The sequence below is a fragment of the Ambystoma mexicanum genome, chromosome 1p (genome assembly GCF_040938575.1).
Source record: "Ambystoma mexicanum isolate Mex_15411 chromosome 1p, UKY_AmexF1_1, whole genome shotgun sequence".
Lineage (NCBI taxonomy): Eukaryota > Metazoa > Chordata > Amphibia > Caudata > Ambystomatidae > Ambystoma > Ambystoma mexicanum.
Window position 1 is genome coordinate 741,638,971 of NC_090921.1, and position 19,058 is coordinate 741,658,028.

Genomic DNA, 19,058 nt, shown 5'->3' on the forward strand with positions numbered 1-19,058 from the left:
GCCGATCGCTCGACACGCGTTTCGACTCTCGGCCGGGGCTAATGTGCTTTGTGGTGGGTGTACGTATTGCGCTCTTGCCGCCGGGTGGGGTCCCCACAACATGGCCGCCGGCCAGTCGTACGGGGTTGGGGACCTGCACATGGGTAGCCGAAGCCGCCCTGTTGCCCTCGCCGTCTGATACGGTGGCGTTGCTGCCATCGCTGAATGCTCCCTCTACGTCCATGGCCTCGAGTTGCATGGCGTAGTGGGCCCAGCGCTTTGTGGAGCAGTCCTTTAGGGTTTTGGGCTTGAAAAGCCGACAAGCCTTACAAGATGCCTCAAAGTGGTCCGAGGGAGACAAATTGCAAACAAGATGTTTATCTACCCCGGGAAAGTTTTTGTTACATTTGGGACAGAATTTAAACAAAGTACTCTACATAAAGTCAAGGTATGGCAGTGAGGTGAATATATGTAGGAAAAAAGGGGGATAATACATATAGTATGATCTCCCCCCACTCTCCCTACTGACTTGGCCGAGGCCCGAGGTGGCCTTCCAAGGCCTGGGCTCCGTCGCAGCAGTCTTCGACGGAAGTCTCTCCGATCGTCACCGGCGTCGTTCTCCGGCATTCAGTGAACAAAGGATAGGAAGAGATTTAACAGTAATTGCAATGTAGATAAGGCTGTACGCCGAAAGGAACTCCGCACAGATGCGTCTGACTAGTATGGCGGAAAAAACAATCTGAGGGACCTATTCACGTGAGGGATCATGGGTACAGGGGACGTGACACTAGGGATAGTATTACTGGCACACCTTATTCAACGTCCCTTTTCAAGTTTTGAAAACAACTGTAATACTCTGCAGCTTCCACTAGATTTCGGCCTATGCACAGCATATGATCGAAGCAGATTCCACAAGCCTCAGAAATATATATATAATATTGATCCAAAAGAAAAACAATGAGTCGATACCTTATTTAGGCTAACAAAGTAATTTATTTTGCTTATTTGCAAGCTTTTGTGAAATGTCTCCATTTCCTCAGTCAGAAGGAATGAAACCTTTGAAAAACATCAAATGATTACAGTTTACATAGTCCCTCCTACAAATACTCTGTTATCTGCACACGTCTTTATCAGATTTGTCAGAGAGGCATGTATTGGATGTTCAACTCACCCACACATTGTGATCTTCAAAGTCTAAATGGCACACCCAAGCACCCTATGACACCCTACTCTCTCGACTGACCTGGACTACTGTCCCCGAGGGCATTCAACCTACCAGTGCTTTGAGTTCATACCAATGATATATAGAGCGCTATATAAATGCCAGATAACAAAACATTAAGTGGGGCATTGGTCAGTGGAATTGGAGAGCAGGGAAAGAAAAAAACAGCCCACCCTGTAAGAGGGCTCTCCGGAAGGAGGCAGGGGATGGTTAAGTGTCATTCATTGTCTGTGCAGTCCAGTTGAAACTTGGTATTTCAATCTTGTAAAGGGACTGGCCTGACATACTGAGTTTCAACTGGGTGTAATTTGAAAAGGTACCTTAACTATAATCCAATTAATTCAATTAATCAAGAGTAAAAAATAAATGACAAAAATACAAATATTATGAAATAAAAACAAAATCAAATTAGTTAATGCATATTCTAATAGCTCCGTGTTTTAAGGAAATCCATGATACTTAATCCAAATGTTTGAAACGAATGATGCAAATACAAACAAGGATGATCTCTAACGGGAAAGACCAGCAGTGTCACTCATTTTTCATTTATTTTAGTCTTTGGAAGTCAGGTTGAGTAGCCCTCCCTCGAGGGCAATGTTTTGGACACTGCCTGGATAAGGTGCTGGCTAGCTCTAGTCCACCTTAAGCCCTGAAGATATGCAGGAACCTAATTGTGCACACTGGTGGTAGGTACTCCTGACATCAGGCAAAGACATCTGATGGAAGGTGATAATGTAGATGGCGCCAGGCTTTGTGAAGACAGCTTTGAATAATAGATAGATGGATTAATGCTGGTCACGGTGTATGCAGACCACTCAAGTCTTCTGATTCCAGTGGTGATATATTTATACAACTATATCTTTTAAACTCACATCACTTTGTATTCTGGTACTTCTAGTCCTACATTTACAATGGGAAAACCATACCTTTGAGTGTAAATTAAAACCAACAGATATGAACGATTAGCACTTGTGGTGTCACAGTGGTATTTCTTCGGAGGCACAAAGAGGGTAACTTGAAGAAGGGTCACGTGCTGCATCAGGAACTAATCAGTGCAGGCTCTGGAGTTCCTTTTAGTTAGTGACCATGGGTTAGTTAAATGGGTGATGTCACTGTGATCCCCCTCAGCACTTACCATGGTGCCACTTGTGATCGTTGACTCAGCAATGTCGTAAGTAGCCAGCAGTACTTTAAAACCCCAAACTTCAGATCACAAGATATCGTTTTTAAGGCACCACAGGAGACAATACTTAAACAGAAGCACATATTCAAGGATGCACAAATCATTAATCTGCACATTCAATGTTTTTATATATAATGTCTATAAATGTCTAATTCGCTATACAACCAAAATTAAAGCAAATATGGGCCATATTTTCAAGAAAGTCCTAATTGCACAGAGGGGGATGCTTGTCTGTCAAATCGATCTCCCCTGTGCAATTTCCATCCATCAGTGTTTGAACAGGCGCAATTACCTTTAAACTTTTTTTACCATAAGGCCTCCCCCATAGAAACCCATTCATTTTACAACAGCATGTAGCATATTTGTAAGTGGAGCATAAAGGACAGGTGGGCATGAAAATCCTGTTCCATGCACCAGCTCCACTTGCACACATATAGAACATTCTCTGGAGCACTCACTAAATCGTTGTTAAAACAGATATAACACTTTTAAGCCCGTTTTTAGCACTCCAGTGGGTGGGAGAATGAGCCCCTCTGAGTATTTGTTTTCAGCAACACTTGAATACATTGAGGAAAAATGATCAGAGTTTCAAGAAGTGAAGATTATTGTAGTTTATGTTCATGTTTATTGGTCTGTATGTCACCAGTGGGCTCACAGCAGACCCCAAAAGAATCATGGAGCACAAATGAAAAATAGAAGAGGGAGCAATAACGGGGTGTTTATAATTCTGGTCAAAAGCTGAAGGCTTTATGTTGAAGGATGTCTGTTCTTCGAAAAATAAATGTCACGTCACAAAGCACACTTCTTAAAAGGAGGCAATCGGATACCCCCTTGACAACAAGATCATGATCTGCTAGATATGTCTAAGAGAATTCTGGAAAATCGAGTCCTGTCATTTATTTCCAATTTGGGTGTATCTGATAGAGTGCTTTCTTAAGCATCTGCTGAACATCGTATTTTAGATATTTTAGATATTTAGCTAAGCCTATAGTATGTTTAGAGCTTTTTCTGTACCTTATTTATTTGCATTTGCAAGGCACTTATACATCAAGAAATTGTGCTGGAGCATGCACAGCTTATTAGCACAGAGACATAATTGTTAGTCACCTGGGACCAGCCTCGCTCCCATTAGTAAAGGTCTGCCTCCCGTTGCCCCACTCTGGACCAACAGCCCCCTCATCACCGTAGGCCTCTGCCCACTACAACCAGATGTCTGAGGTGCAGTCCCCTCCTTCTAAGAGGATATCATGGGCGAGTGCAGGCCCACCTGGCTCCTTCCCAAAATCAATAAGAAAATCCTCGTTGATAATCAAGCCTCCCTTCTCATTGTCCACGTCTATTTGAATCATCGCTGCACCTTCCCTGAAATTAAGAGCAGAAAATAATTGGAATATGATTAATCTTATTGCATTAGCTTATCTTGCTTCAATAAGGCTTCCCAAATAACATACAAATACTATTTTGCATGGAATAAATGTTTTTCTTTTGGTTTAACTCATTGTTATTAACATTTAATTAATCATAAAAATAAAATGGTGACTTAAACTACATATATTGACTTTACTATACCATCTCTACATAATGTAATACAATCCAATTGGACTATAACTACAATGTTCACAAATGGTAACTTAAAGTAACATTGGTTCTAATAAACAAATACATTACAATTTTCTTCTATCAAATGTTTTAGAAATATTCAATCAGGTAAAAGGCCATATGATAGCTATTAGAATTCCAATAAAGTTCTGTAAAAATTAATGCATAATAAGGATGTTTAATGTATCTAACATCTAACAGTAAAGGAATTCTGAACTCTGCTCCTGTGAACAGATGTTCAGGAGGCCACTCTTGTTAAGTGAAACAGGGAACACTTCTGCAAAGTTATACAGGACAATTCAGGGTAGCTTGGAGAGCAGTCAAGGCTAAGTCTCAGGAGTAGTGGGGGTGATCTGAGGTCTTGGATGAGCACACACAGTAGGACACAAGAATTACTTTTAGACAGTAGTATATCAAAAATATACAATTTATTAGGCTGTTAAAGACAAGTAAATAATTCAGAACACAGTAATACTACTACTACTTAAAGGCACACTAGATACAATATATGTACAGTCACTTTTCGGTCAATGCAGTAAAGTGCGGATTCCCATCAAAACCTGTAGGGAGGGAAAGCACACAAACTTTAACACAATGGCCAACTCCAGAAATGGGTATCCCTAACTTAAAAAGTCCAGCCCTACGAAGATTGGAGCCTTGTGCTCAATATTATGTTTGTGCGTAAAAGTGCTCATTAATGCGTACAGCTCACAAGGGACAAACTTCAATGGGAAGGAAAAATTAGAAGAGGACGCTCAAGTGTGAGGCATTCGGTTCCAAGAGTCATAGACGGGTCTGCTACAAAGAACAAAGCTGTCCCCAACCTTTGGATGACTATAGGAAGCAAGAGCCACCCAAGTCAAGACAAGGACCACAAGGGATACTTCGTGCATAAAAAGAGATGGATGAACTAGGGGCCACTGGTAGGTGGTATGATTACTCACCGCCCTTAGCTCACTCCGCGTTCAAACTCGGCAGGTTTGAAGAAGGTTGCCTGGACTACGAAATCCCATCCTTGGTTTTGCTTCAAAGTGCACAGACTCTGCAGGTGCAGATGCAGGTCCGATTTACATCAGGAGCTGTAGCTCTCCTCTCAAATGCAGGACAAAGAAAACACTGATGCAGCTAGTCTCAGGACACTTGAAGAAAGGTGGTGAAAGTCGCTAGCAGCGATCGCCACTGTCGCACAGTGACACAGGAGCACCCAAGTCTCGCGGACTGATGCACCCTCCTTTCTCGTGGTCCAAAACAGTAGGGATGACAAGGTTTGGCAAGAAGGTACCTTACAGAGTGAACTAGGGTTCTCCCAAAGCTCGTGCCAAAACTGAATGTAGCAAGGCTCCAGCATGGGTGCCAAGGGACAAGCTGGTCACTCCACTGGAGGGCCCAGGGACACTTCAGAGAAGGCTCATTTTGCAGGGCACCAATGAGATGTTGAGAGTGATTGGTCCCACCATTGAAAAGGGTTGAAGCACCTTTGCAGGTCTTCGGAGATTGAGCGCAAAGCAGGGCTCTACCGGGACAACAGTGGGCCCCAGGTACGAAACCTTCTCTGAGTGGTTTCGGACAGTCCTTGGATCTGAATTGCTTCTCAGGATACTTGGCCCCATCTAGAGGTCAATTCCAACCTCAGGGCATTCTGCAAGTCTGCACTCAGAGCCCCTCCTCCTATTCCAAAGTCCAGTGAGATCTGCCTCACTCATGCACGCTAGCAGTGTTCCAATCAGGGATCACTGCAGCTCTCATGTTCTTGTGCACACCAGACATCCTGGCATCAGGAATGTGAATTGGGACCAGACAGTCCCAGCCCACTTCCTGGGTACCCACACATGTGACATGCATTAGTCCACGAAAAGTGCAGACTTTTGCGGGTGAATGCATGTCCAAATAAGGGCTCCCCGGGTCACAAAGAGCAAGGGGAAGGCCAAAGGACAAAATGGCCAAAGGAGAAGACAAAAGATGTTGTGGCATGGCCATGATGGACACTAGCCACAGTCATGAGCCAAATGCAGTAACCGTAGTATGGCTTGGTAAAAGCTAATAAAAATACACAAAATGCTTCTGCTGCCACTAGTCTAATCCTAGGCACATTGTCCAGTTACCAAAAAATCCATAAGGGATGTCTATGGACCGAAAACGCAAGGACCCCAGTGCACAGTACAGTAATGTACTTTGCACACTGAAATACAGTTGCCAAAACTGGCAACAAAGTCATAAAACAAAGGGAAACAATTTTTCCCAGTAATGACTGTCAGAAGGACAAGTCAGTTTCCCCAGAATGATGAGCAAAAGCCCAGTGGAGTGGAGCTGAAGGCTGTGCTTCACTGGCAGAAAGTCAGGACAGGAGGCTGAAACAAAAGCAAAAATGTGTGGGTTCCATAAAATAAAGGTAAAATAGCAGTAAGAGAAATCGTACCGAACATAAATCAGAAATTATCAGAAATAAAATAAACACCAATTAAAAAAAAAGATATGCTATTCAGAGTCTGGGTAGCACATCAATCAAAACTTTAAACACCGATCATTGGGGCTCATTACGAGTTCACTCGTATACAGTAGTAAAAGAGGCAGGTATTCAGCTTACCGTTCCAGTGAATTCTGAGTTGGCAGCAATACCAGTAGTGCATTTGTTTTATTCGCATTTATATAGAGCACAACAGTCCGAGGACATTGTGGCACTTGTTACAGTACAATGCTTAGTTACAGAGTCATGATTCATACATATATTACGTAATGAGCAGTTTGAGCAGGGATACAATATATATACAAGTTTATAATATAGTTATATTACATTTGTGTTTATATTACAATATACATGACAGGAATAGGGTAGGAAGTTGCGTTACTCGTTGAGGAAAGTGGTCTTGAGGTTGTTGAGGAAGATGGATATGGAAGTTTCAGCTCTAAGGGTAGGAGGGAGTGAGTTCCAAAGTTTTGGTGCAACATATGAGAAGCCTAGACCTCCAGCTGTGGCTCTCTTGATGCGTGGTATGTGCAGTTGTAGTGAAATTATTATTTTTCTTTCTTGTTTTCCAATGGGGCTATAGAGTTTAAGGCATTAGTGAGAGTATCATTAAAGATAGCTGATAGTATATTTGGGTCCTGAGAGAAAGGTGGTGCTAGGCTGGGGTTTTTGAGGTAGGGTCGCAGATTGTCTGCGTTGAGATTTTTTGAACTTCTTGTTATGGCAGGTGGAGCGTGGGTAATAGTCTTAGGAGTGGGGTTGGTGGGGATAATGAATTCTATGCATGTGTGGTCTGTCCATGGGAGAGCAGTGTTTGAGATAATGTTGGATGCACAGTTGTGATCTAAGACCCAGTCAAGGGTGCGGCCTTTGGAGTGAGTGGGGGTGATGACTCTTTGGGAGAATCCTAGGTCTGCAAATTCTTTGGCATGAATTGAATTCAAAGTAAAACCACACAGTACAATAATACACAGGCAGATGAGTTGCTCCAACGACCCTCAGAAATTCTGAAGAGCCTGCCAGACACCCTTGGCACGAGCAGAGGGGGTGGGGAACGACTAAGTATAGGGCCCACAAACACCAATGGATCTCCTGGGGTGTCCGTTATGTCAAGGTCTGAAAGACACTGCCATACATGGAATGATATTCTGCTAAACTGCAACTGAGGGTAATGACCCTGGCATTTGATATGGAATATACTCAAGTCACAATGTATATGAATCCATCATGGAATCCACACAGACAACCTGCACATGTAGCCCATACTCCCATCAGGAACCATGCATGGAGCAAAGCACAGGGCCAAACCACCCACCATGGCATGCTGCCCTGTCAATCGTAGAACATGACGGTTGACAGTGAGCTGTGTACAAGATGTACCATGACAGACTGAACACACCCCCTGAGTAGTTGACTCCACATGCAAGGACTGGAATGTGCAAAAGTGTTGTGCAATGACATATGGGACATGTCGGCACAGACTGTTGTTAGGCAGAATCACATGCAGTACCCGTTGGGAACACTACATACAATTAAGACTACAGGTGTAAGTACAATTTCACCTTTGGTACAAGCCTGTACTACACTGATATGTGGTAGCAGTGGCTGAGCAGCCAGATTTATCTCTAGAGGGAAGTGAGCAGTACAGGATGTTACACAAAGGAATTGCAATTGCAGTGGTTCAATCAAATGCTTACTCAAGGTTTCTTGGTAAAAAGGATATACATTTATTTACACATTTGGTTAGAAAACATTACACTAGCAATAGCAGCTCAATATCACAATATAATACACTGCAATACTAAACCAATACGTTTCTGAACAAGTTAAGCTCCCCTGAAGTGGGAGCAAAATGGCACTTCAGTTACTTTCAAAAGGGATAGAACGACACAGGTTATAAGAATCAACAGACAGTGGGCCTCATTCCGAGGCTGGCGCTATCCATGGAGTAAATAGCACCATGGTAAGCAACCATGGAGCTATTTACTCCATGGAAATCCGGCATGGTGAATGGAGTAATTACCGGTCCATTCCAAGGTTGGAGGGACCGGTAATTCCCCATTCACCATACCGGTTCCCCATCCCCATTCCTGCCCCCATAGGGCTCAATGGGAATGGGGAAGGAGTAAATTACGGCACCGTAAATTACGGCACCGTAATTTACTCCAAGGTCCCTTTGCGGGTTGGATTTTTAACGCCTGCTAAAAGCAGGCGTTAAAGGCCAACCCGCAAAAGGGAACTCGGAATATGGTGGTAAGTGTTAACGGTCACCGTTGCCATTAACGGTGACCGTTAACCCTTACCTCCAGCCTCGGAATGAGGCCCAGTCACTTTCATAGGCAGGGCCAATAGATAGAGTTCACTACAACATGCAATTCATTTCAATAGGCCTGGGCCAAAGTCAATGGTTCAGTGTCTTGGATAGGATAGCACAGTTCTGATAGTAAACGGTTAAGTCTTTGCCACTGTTCTTAGAAGTAGTTTGCCAGAAGAAAAGTTATATGTTGGTTTAGGGAAGGACAAGCCTTCAAAGTTGGGAATGTTTCACAAACTTTCACCGCGGCATAAAGGATTCCCTGGCCGCACTTGCACAGTACCTTTAAAGTGAAGAAAATCTGTAGCTGAGGCAGTTGTTCCTGCAGAACTCACAGTTCCTGAGATTCAGCTGTGGGGACAAGAAGGAGGATGTGGGAGGTTCCTACACTGCCCATGGAAGAGGCCACAAGCTTGGCAAAACGTCGGTTTAAGGTGTGAGTGCCTTAAAGTCCACAAACTGGTTTCCTTCTCACTGGCTATCCAGTTTTCAACAGCACCGTTGTTCGCGGTCGGGAAAAATCATGGTAGTTCATTCTAAAACCACTGCCACCAGCCATTTCAAGAGGAAAGGGTAGCATTTGACAGTTACATGAGTGTTTAAAAAGCAGGGGATGCTAGGCAACCCCTCCAGCACTCTATAGAAGATAGTGTGTGCTGGGTCTATGAATTTAAAAAGTCTAGCAAAGTCAATTTAACTTCATATGCTCTAGGAGAAAATAGTCAGTCCCAAAGAAGGTATTTAAACCTTGGGGAGTCTGAAAGACACTCCTGTGCCATTGCACTGAAGGTGCTGTGTGACACACAAGAAAAAGATGATGCCTATGGAGTTGTTTAAAACTCCATATCCAAAGAACGCAAAGGTAAAACACACAACAAAATACATGAAAGAGTGGGGAAAAAAGGCTCACACTCTTTCCAGGTAAAAACTAAAATCCTAGAAATCCAGCAAAGTTGCTGGGGGTCTCAAAAAGTAAGTAAAATTAGCACATTCTTGAGAATTCTCCCTAACACTCGTCCCCCCCAGACTAAGGGACAGGAGGATTTAATCCACTCCTGGATGAATCGCCTTACTCCAGTCGGTCAAACATCCTGGAGAGACCATCAGCATTTTGGTGGTGACACCCAGACCTGTGTTCAATGGTGACATCAAACCCTTGCAGGCTGATTGACCATCTCAGTAGTTTAGGGGTTTCCCCTTTCATTTGCATCAACCATCTCAAGGGTTGGTGGTCAGTCTGAATCACAAATGTAGATCCATACAGGTATGGTCCAAACGTCTTCAGTGACCACACAATAGCAAAACATTCACGTTCAATGGTTGCCCACCTTTTTTCAGGTTCCTTCAGCTTCCTGCTGATGAAGCAAATGGGGTGCTCCCTACCTTTCTCATCTAGCTGAATCAGAACTGCACCTATACCTGCAATTGAAGCATCAGTCTGCACAATGAAGGTTTGGTTGTAGTCAGGAGCTCTAAGAAATGTAGCTTGACAAAGGGCTTTCTTTAGGCCTTCAAATGCTTCGGTGCACTCCTCATTCCATCTGACCTTTTTAGGAAATTTAGGTGAGGAGATCACATTCAAGGGAGAAGCTATGGTCCCATAGTTCTCTATGAAGTTCCTATAGTAACCAGTGAGGCCTAGGAAGGCTCTCACCTGGGTTTGAGTAGTAGGGGTGGCCCAGTTTTCTACAGCTTGTACTTTGCTAGGCAATGGCCTGATTTCACCTCCTCCTACCTCATGTCCAAGGTAGACCACTTTACTCTGACCAATTTGACACTTACTTGCCTTTATGGTCAGATGGGCCTGCTCAAGAGCTTGCAAAACATATCCTAAGTGCTCAACATGTTCTTTCCAAGTAGGGCTGAACACTGCAATGTCATCCAAGTATGCCATGCAGAAGTCCTCCATCCCATTCAGATCTTGGTAAAGCATCCTTTGGAATGTTGCAGGTGCATTCTTTAGTCCAAAGGGCATTACTTTAAACTGGTAGAGGCCTGCTGGGGTGGAGAATTCAGTTTTCTCCCTGGCATGGTCTGTCAATGCTATTTGCCAATAGCCTGAAGCGAGATCAAATGTACTGAGGTACTTGGCTGAACCAAGTTTGTCCACCAGTTCATCTGTCCTTGGTAAAGGGTGGGCATCAGTCTTTGTGACTGCATTAAGAGCTCTATAGTCCACACAGAATCTCTACTCCTTGGATTCTGCCTTTGGCACTAGTACAACTGGACTAGACCATGGACTTGTAGATGGCTCTATTACCCCGAGATCAACCATCTTGTTGATCTCCTCCTTTATGTGGGTTCTTACATGGTCTGACATCCTGTAATATATGCTTTTAACAGGTAAACAGTCATCAGTGAGAATATCATGCTGACCCCAAGCGGTCAAGCCTGGTGATAGTGAAAACAGGGAGAAAATCTGATTTAACAGAAACTTGCACTCCTCCTGTTGTTCCAGTGTCAGATTAGAAGAGAGACTGACTCCTATTTTCTCATCTAGAGGCTGGCCTCTCAGTAGGTCAGGTAGAGGTTCACTCTCCTCCTCCTCTTGGGCTGAAGCTAGAAGCAAAGCTCCTACTTCTGGTCTTGAGACATAAGCTTTTAGACGGTTGGTGTGAAAGACTATGGGTGCCTCCTTAGGATTGCCTAAGTGCACCAGATAGTTGACATCTCCAAGTTTTCCCACAACCTTGAAGGGTCCTATCCATTTATCCTGCAACACCCTCTGCCTTGTAGGGACCATAACTAGAACTTGCTGGTCTTGAGTAAACTCAACCATGTTGACCTTCTGGTCATGCCAATGCTTTACCAGAGACTGTCCTGCTTTCAAGTTATCTGATGCTTCTGCCATCATGTGTGACATTCTCCTCTGGATACCTATCACATAGTCAGTGACTCTCACTGGCTTGGGGGAAGGAGCACTCTCCAACCCCTCCTTAATTGGGGCCAAAGGACCTCTAACTGGATGGCAATAGAGAAGCTCAAAGGGACTAAATCCAACTCCCTCCTGAGGGACTTCTCTATAAGCAAATAGAAGGCATGGCCGTAGAAGGTCCCACTTTCTTCTAAGGGGTTCCTCTAAAGCACCTATCATGCTCTTGATTGTTCGGTTAAACCTCTATACCAATCCATTTGTCTATGGATGGTAGGCAGTTGAGAACTTGTAAGTTACTCCACAGTTCTTCCACATGGCCTGCATGTAGTGGGACATAAAATTGGATCCCCTGTCAGAGATAACTTCCTTAGGAAAACCTACCCTGGTAAAAATACCAAGTAAGAGCTTAGCAACAGCCTGAGCTGTAACAGTCATCATAGGTATTGCTTCAGGATACCTACTAGCATGGTATACTACAACCAGGATAACCTGTTTCCTGAAGAGTTTGGAGGGTCTAAGGGACCAACAATGTCGATTCCTACCCTCTCAAAAGGGACTCTCACCACTGGGAGAGGCACCAAAGGTGCCAAATTCTTGGCTCCACTCTTGCCAGATGTCTGACAAGTGTGACAGCACCTACAGAGTCTATCTACATCAGACCCCAACCTAGGCCAGTAGAAATACAGAGAAAGCCTTTCCTTAGTCTTCTTGAAACTCAAGTGACCAGCCAAAGGAATCTCATGGGCTAACTGTAGGAACTGTTGTCTGCTTTCCAGAGGCACTACAAGTCTTCTATAGTCCACTGGAATAGACTCAGTAGGTTCCCTGTAGAAGAGGCCATCTTCCCAGTATAACCTGTATTTCCCTGGCCCTTGCTGTTCCAGCTGGGAAGCTGCCTGTTGGCGAAGATCTTCAAGAGTAGGACACTCTCTTTGACCTCTGCTGAAGTCTTCCCTATAGGGTCCAGCTTCTACCAGTAACGACTGCAGCTCAGGATGGTCTGCAGGATCCAGATCTCCAACAGGAGCAAGGTCCTCTTCCAGCTCTGATTCCTCAGCAGCTGATTCAACCACACTACGTTGTTCCTCGCACTCAGGCTCTGCTGGTGGAGGAGTCACAGGTGTGACTTTGGACAATCCCCTAGGGGATGTCCTTGTTGGTAGCACAGGAGAGCTGGCTGGTTTCTTCCTTGAGACTTAAGGTTTCCCTTTTTCCTCTTTCTTTTTAGAAATTGCAGTCAGTAAGTCCAGTGGACTGGGGGTTATAGTTTCCTCTATAATTTCCCCTGCAAGCTTAGTGAGGTATTTGGGTGCCTTAGCAACATCCTCTACCTTGAAAAATGATTCATCCAGTACAGTAATCCTGGCCCAGTGTCTCTGATGGCAGGGGTCTCCTGACCATTCACAACACTGTGCCTCATTACACGGATGGCAGTAAGGGTTTACCGGTACAGGTAAAGCCTTACCGCCTTACTACGAGGTCCCTTTGCGGGTTGGGGAATTTAACGCCTGCTTTTTGCAGGCGTTAAAAACCAACCCACAAAGGGGTCAGGGGGCTAATTACGGTACCGCAATTTGCGGTACCGTAATTAGCGCCTTCCCCATTCCCATAGAGCCCTATGAGGCAAAAATGGGAATGGGGAAGGGCAATGGTGGAAGGGGGAATTACCGCCCTGCCAACGTTGGAATAGGGCGGTAATTCCCCTTTCCACCAAGGCGGTGCCGGTATTTTACCGGCATCAACCATAGCGCTAATAGCGCCATGGTTCACCGCCATCCGTGTAATGAGGCCCACTGTCTTTGTAATACTCTTTAGTATTGTCTGGAATGGAATTGTATACATCTAAGTTCTGTTGTTCACACAGACCCAGGGACACTAAAGAAACACTGGCTGAGACTTTCATGGGTTCTTTAGCCAGTAGGTGAAAGTTTCCACTTGCCATTTGAACTTCTTCCTCTGGGGAGAAGGCTAAGGAGACAGTGTGGATCCCTGAAGGTTTACCCTTACAGTGGGATCCCCTTTCACACGGTCAGTTGACCCACAAGCATAACATTTTCCAGATGTCTTTAAGAATGCGGGTTTGGCCTGACCCACCTCTGGTTTAGCACCAGGGGTTCCACTAGCCTGATTCGGTTTCCCTTGTGGCTTACTGTCATGACCCTTACTAAACTTCTTCAGGTTGAGAGTCCCATGGGAGCTAATAAAGGGAAGGGTCCTAGTGTAGGGCTAACCTGGTCATTAGCTTGGCGTGCCTGGAAGGGGAAGGGTTAAAGAATTATTAATACTACAGTGCCATTCAGAGTATAGGAATTCTTAAGTCCCAAGATGGTGGCCCCCGTGGGCTGCGAGCCAGCTGTCGGTAACATACCAGCCTATAAGCCTTGCTGTCAATATAAGGCTCTCGCGCCTCCGGACACTAATGCAGTGTGAACGCTTACTGCGGTTTTCTCAGAACTATTTCTATTCACAGTTTTTTGTCCGGTTTTTTGAAGGCGAACCGATTTTCCGACCCTAGTTCCCCTATTTGCAGGTATTTAGTATATCTCTCCTTCGTAGTAATTACTTCAGGTAAAGAATTCCAGTCACCTCAGAAAACTAACATTAGAGTGTGCTGCCGCTTCATAAATGACTGAGCTCCTTTTTGATCAGGCTCCAGTCATTTAAAACTTCGTCATCATCTGTTTTCCACAAAGTAAGTATCAGAAACTCTCTTTGATGACAGGCAGTGTTGCAAGGACTTGAGGTATTCTGAATTTCTTTACAAAGAGGTTGTGGATACGAACATTATTTAGAATTCTGATGTAGTGAAGGGATTTCTTGTTGCATTCCAAACCTATTTTCTCCACAACTGCTTTTTTCTTAAAAGTTTTTCGGCACATTGCCGTTTGGTTCATTTTCTTGGATTTAGTCAGAAGGATTGTTCCCAACGAATTTCAGTCCACAGATGGACTTGTTCAGTTGTACATTTCTCTCCTAAAAGAAAAAAGAAAAGAAAAAGCTGCACTTCATATTTTTTCTTTTTTCATCTCTTTGTACTGCTGTTCTAATATCAAAACCTGTCACTATAACTGGACATTCCAAGGTCACCCCCCCTAAATTCTGAGTATATTAGTTTCCTCCATAGGCAGGCATTCCACTAATATTTACCAATGCTCTATCGGATAGCCAAGTATTTTTTTTCCCATTCCTATTTAGTAGTTGCAGTCCAGGGTGCCTTTTTGTCACAGCATAGAGATCACAGAAAGACTTTGCTCCATATATTCATCCTTCAGGGCAACTTCCAGTCAACTCTTCAAGATTCTACGCATCAGCATTTTTTCCCCGCATTTTTGTTTGGCTTCAAGACAAGCACCCGTATCACTGGGTAGGATGGAGAGCTCATCTTAAAAAGGCACCAGGTGAGCCCTAGAGTCCCCAACTACAGTGGTCTCATTCTAGCAGTTTTGGAGTGGGCGCAGAGAAAGACAATAAGGTTAACCTATTAGTAATAGTTTTAATTATACCCACAGTGACCTCTTCAAGACCCTCGTTAAAAGATATCTTATGAGGAACAGAAGGGGGAGGAGGACATTGTGAGACGCTCCCGCAGGGATATAAGGTAAGCGTTACACTTACCCTTGTTATGTTTGTGGCCCTCTTTTGGATTGGAGGTATTAGAATTCTCTTTATTATGTTTCTTGTGCTGTTTTCCCTCATCCTTCTTCTGAGTTGCCCCAGAATCCTTGTGAGTAGCCCTGTTGGCAACCCACAAGTCAGCAGCCCTTGTTACTTCTTTGGATCAATTTCCTTAGAGTCAGCCAAGCAGAGCAGGCATCATAGATAGATTCCAACATAAACAGATTTGTCATACCTTCATAAATGTTCACTCTGTAACCCTTAACCCAAACATCTAGGTTTTTCAAACATTCACACACCAAGGTAGCCCAAGGGGTACCATCATGCTTTTTGAGGGTTCTAAACCTCTTAAGATACTGGGAAGGGGTTTTCCCAAACCTAGCTATCAAAGCTAGTTTCACACTTTCATACTTATTCTGTCTACTTCTCCCATCTTCATTACAACATCAGATGCAACTGGGGATAGCCTAGAAAAAAGCCAAGGAATCAGCCGATTCCCTGCAATGTTCTGAATCCCATGGTTATATTCCTTTTTTAATATATTTTTTATTGTAGATGTTTACAAATTAACCTTTCACAATCAACAAATTTATATTACCACAATACACATATAGAGACAACAATCTTTCATCACATTAAACTAAATGACGATTAAATGATTACAAAATGATTAAAATCATTAAAAAAGTTATTACAAATGATTAGTTGGAGGTGAGTAAAAGTACTTGAGAGAAAGAAAAAAGAAAAAGAAAGAAAAAGACCAAATGCTTATAGAACTTTAACATAAAGCAAACTGCCCCTTCTTTACATGCGCTTAAAGCCCTATGTTGCAGCTCTCAAGCATTTGTATCACTGATATTGACTTCCATTGAGACTGCCCATCAATCATTAGTTCCCATGGTAGCTCTTGCACCCAAGATGTTGTATCAGAGACAAATTTGTTTAACAAATGTTTTCTGGCCCATCTAGTTGCTTCACACTCCATCATCAAGTGTTTAATGGATTGATTTTCTGGGTTTTTACAGATTTGACATAGGTTTATGGCTATTTCCCCCATTCCTCTTCTTGCCAGCACATCCCCAGTGTGTAGGATATTCAACCTCAGTCTTAGAAATGTATTCCTAATTCTCCAGCACAAAACTATATGTTGTATCAGTAGAACGGGTTGACTCTGGCACAGTAAGAATATATCACATTTTATTTCAAATACTTCATTACAAAAAACATATATATTTAAATTCTTAAGTACTTTTAAAAATTGAACAATTCATCTCCTCATTCATATCCCACACACACTCACCAATCTATCTAAAAAAAACATGTTATACCCCACATTCAATTTTTTGCAGAGCATCCACTCTATTATTGTATTTCATTAATATGTTCAACAATGACCCAGTCCATAATATCAGGTGTCATTATATGGCTGATATGATGTTTAACCAGATGTCTTGCTCGTAGACAAACGATGTTTAACCAGATGTCTTGCTCGTAGACAAACGTCAACACGTGTTTCGGTCAGAGACCTTCTTCAGGACGTCGGGCAAGAGAATAGTGCTCCGCCCTATTTTAAACTTGTATGGGCCAGAATTCGATCTAAAAACAATGCAAAGCCAGAATGTCAACCCTATTTCTTTTAGAAGGTGACACATTAATGTCACATATAAGTCAAAATTAAATAGAGACAACCGTCTTACTCACCCCCAAGATGCAATTCTTAGGATCGTGACAAGAACCAAAAGGATTAATCCTCCACTGGCCTCGGTATCAATGTCGAGCCTGTGGAACCAACACACCACAAAACAAAACACTTAGTACTTAATACATTGGCCAAAACAAGGCTTTTAACTGTATATATATCTCAACAATACAAATGATACAAAAACTTACATGTATCCAATGGTAAAGAACACTTTACGCAGGACCTGCACGTTTGTAAAAGCAGGACGTACACTAATGTACTGGAGTCATTAGATCCTCGATGGACCCCAAACAACTGTAATAAAATCACATAAATCCAAATTATCACCCATAAATCACAAGTATTCACTCCGTTCTCTCATAAAAATCACCAAAGTGCTAACCCCATCTCTTCCCAACACTATACTACAGGTGCCATCACCTTAAACATCATAGCCTGCTCGTGATATTCTCACACGTGCAGACACGACATGAGTTCCGCATTTTTAACAATGCGTATACCGTGCCACAGTCACCGCGATCGTACCTATTAAAGTTTCTCATATGCATTCATCTCTTACCTTGGTCCAATCGATCAAAAACCACGACCAAACAATCCACTACTCCGGACGGCGTTCAACTCGCACGTAACCACAGACTATAACAAAAGCGATGGACATAAACAGGGGACAATCCAAAACCCTCAATAGTAAACACAAACAAGGGACTGGATCCACCAAAACGCTGTCTAACCCCTTCAAGAGTGGAAAAACGGACGCGATCAAACGTGTGTCTATGCAAGCAAACACGTCTCCCATCAATAGGTTACTGGAATACGCGCATCCGCCAAATGCAACCAGAGAACCACACCATGGTTCCCCATAACAAATACTGTTCACGGTTCCACCACAATGTTTAGACAAAACTAAACCAACAAAAATAATGAACAAAAATAATTTGAACAATACACCAAAAAATCCTAGTAGAAAATCCTAAAGTGATACCTAGGGGGTCTGGCGTACCATGCCTAATTCCCTGGTGCATCTTAGCCTGATTTTAGGAACTGGGTGCTTTGTTGGAGTCATCTACCAACTCACACCTATTACATGAATATATCTATATCCAGGTCCTACAGTGGACCTCTCCACCATTCGAAATATACCCATACCATTGACATAAATGTACAAATTTCTTCAGAGCCCATCTTTTTATGTCTATAAAAGTGTATATAACGTTCTGTGGGCTATATATTTTAAGCATCATACAAACAGTTTTGAAAAACAAGTTAGAAAAAACAAATTTCAAAAGACCACAATGGAAAAACCAAATAGAGGCATACACTGGGGCCACAAGGTAGTTACTTCTCTATCCTCTTTCAGTGTATGCCAACAGACACCAAATTAGTTTGTTTCTTTCCATCTCTGCTTTCTAACATCCAGCACCATTATTATGCAGCAGCTGTAACGAAATGTAATTTGTGCGGCATAGTATTATTCATATGGTACCTGGACATATATTGGCTGTTTTAAACATACATTATTCATTGTAGACAATATATATATAAGTTGGAAACAGCATATTAGTTTCTAGTGACAAGAGTGCTCCACTCAACTGAGACATTCAATCCTTCCTGAACAGTATTCAGAGTATGGATCCATTTTTGTTCTGTGCAGTGTAAAATTGTACTGATGTCACCCCTCTCATATTACTCTTAATATGTTGGAGTACGAACCATCTTATGTCTGTGTCTTTATGTTTCATTTTCAAAAAGTGATCAACAAGCGGTTTATCTGCCACACCATTCCTAATACAGCTCCTATGTTCAGATATCCGCTGTCGTACTTCGCGTGTGGTCTTACCAACATAAAGGAGTTGACAGGGGCAGCTGATAATATAGATCACATTTTTGGTCAAGCAATTAGTGTGGCAATTCATCTTCCACACTCTTTGGCCAAATTGGAATTCCTTTTTGGTTAATGTTAAAGGGCATGCTACACATTTGCCACACTTATAGTGGCCAATTATGGGAGGCAAACCCCATTGTCTATTGATGGTAGTGACCCTCTTTGGTTCCCTGTACGTGTGCACTAGTCTCTGTCTTAAGTTCTGGTTACGTTTAAATGCATA

The 19,058-nt window shown here is 43.0% G+C and overlaps 1 protein-coding gene across 1 annotated transcript in view; it reads right to left on the minus strand.

Annotated features, from left to right (window-relative positions):
• Positions 1-949: 949 nt before the first annotated feature.
• LOC138508995 (methanethiol oxidase-like) overlaps positions 950-19,058 on the minus strand; it is a 359,358-nt gene continuing 341,249 nt past the window's right edge. The window contains exon 9 of the mRNA XM_069625449.1: positions 950-3,746. Coding sequence (XP_069481550.1) covers positions 3,584-3,746 — 163 coding nt within the window. The 3' untranslated portion in view covers positions 950-3,583. The remainder of the gene's footprint in view (positions 3,747-19,058) is intronic.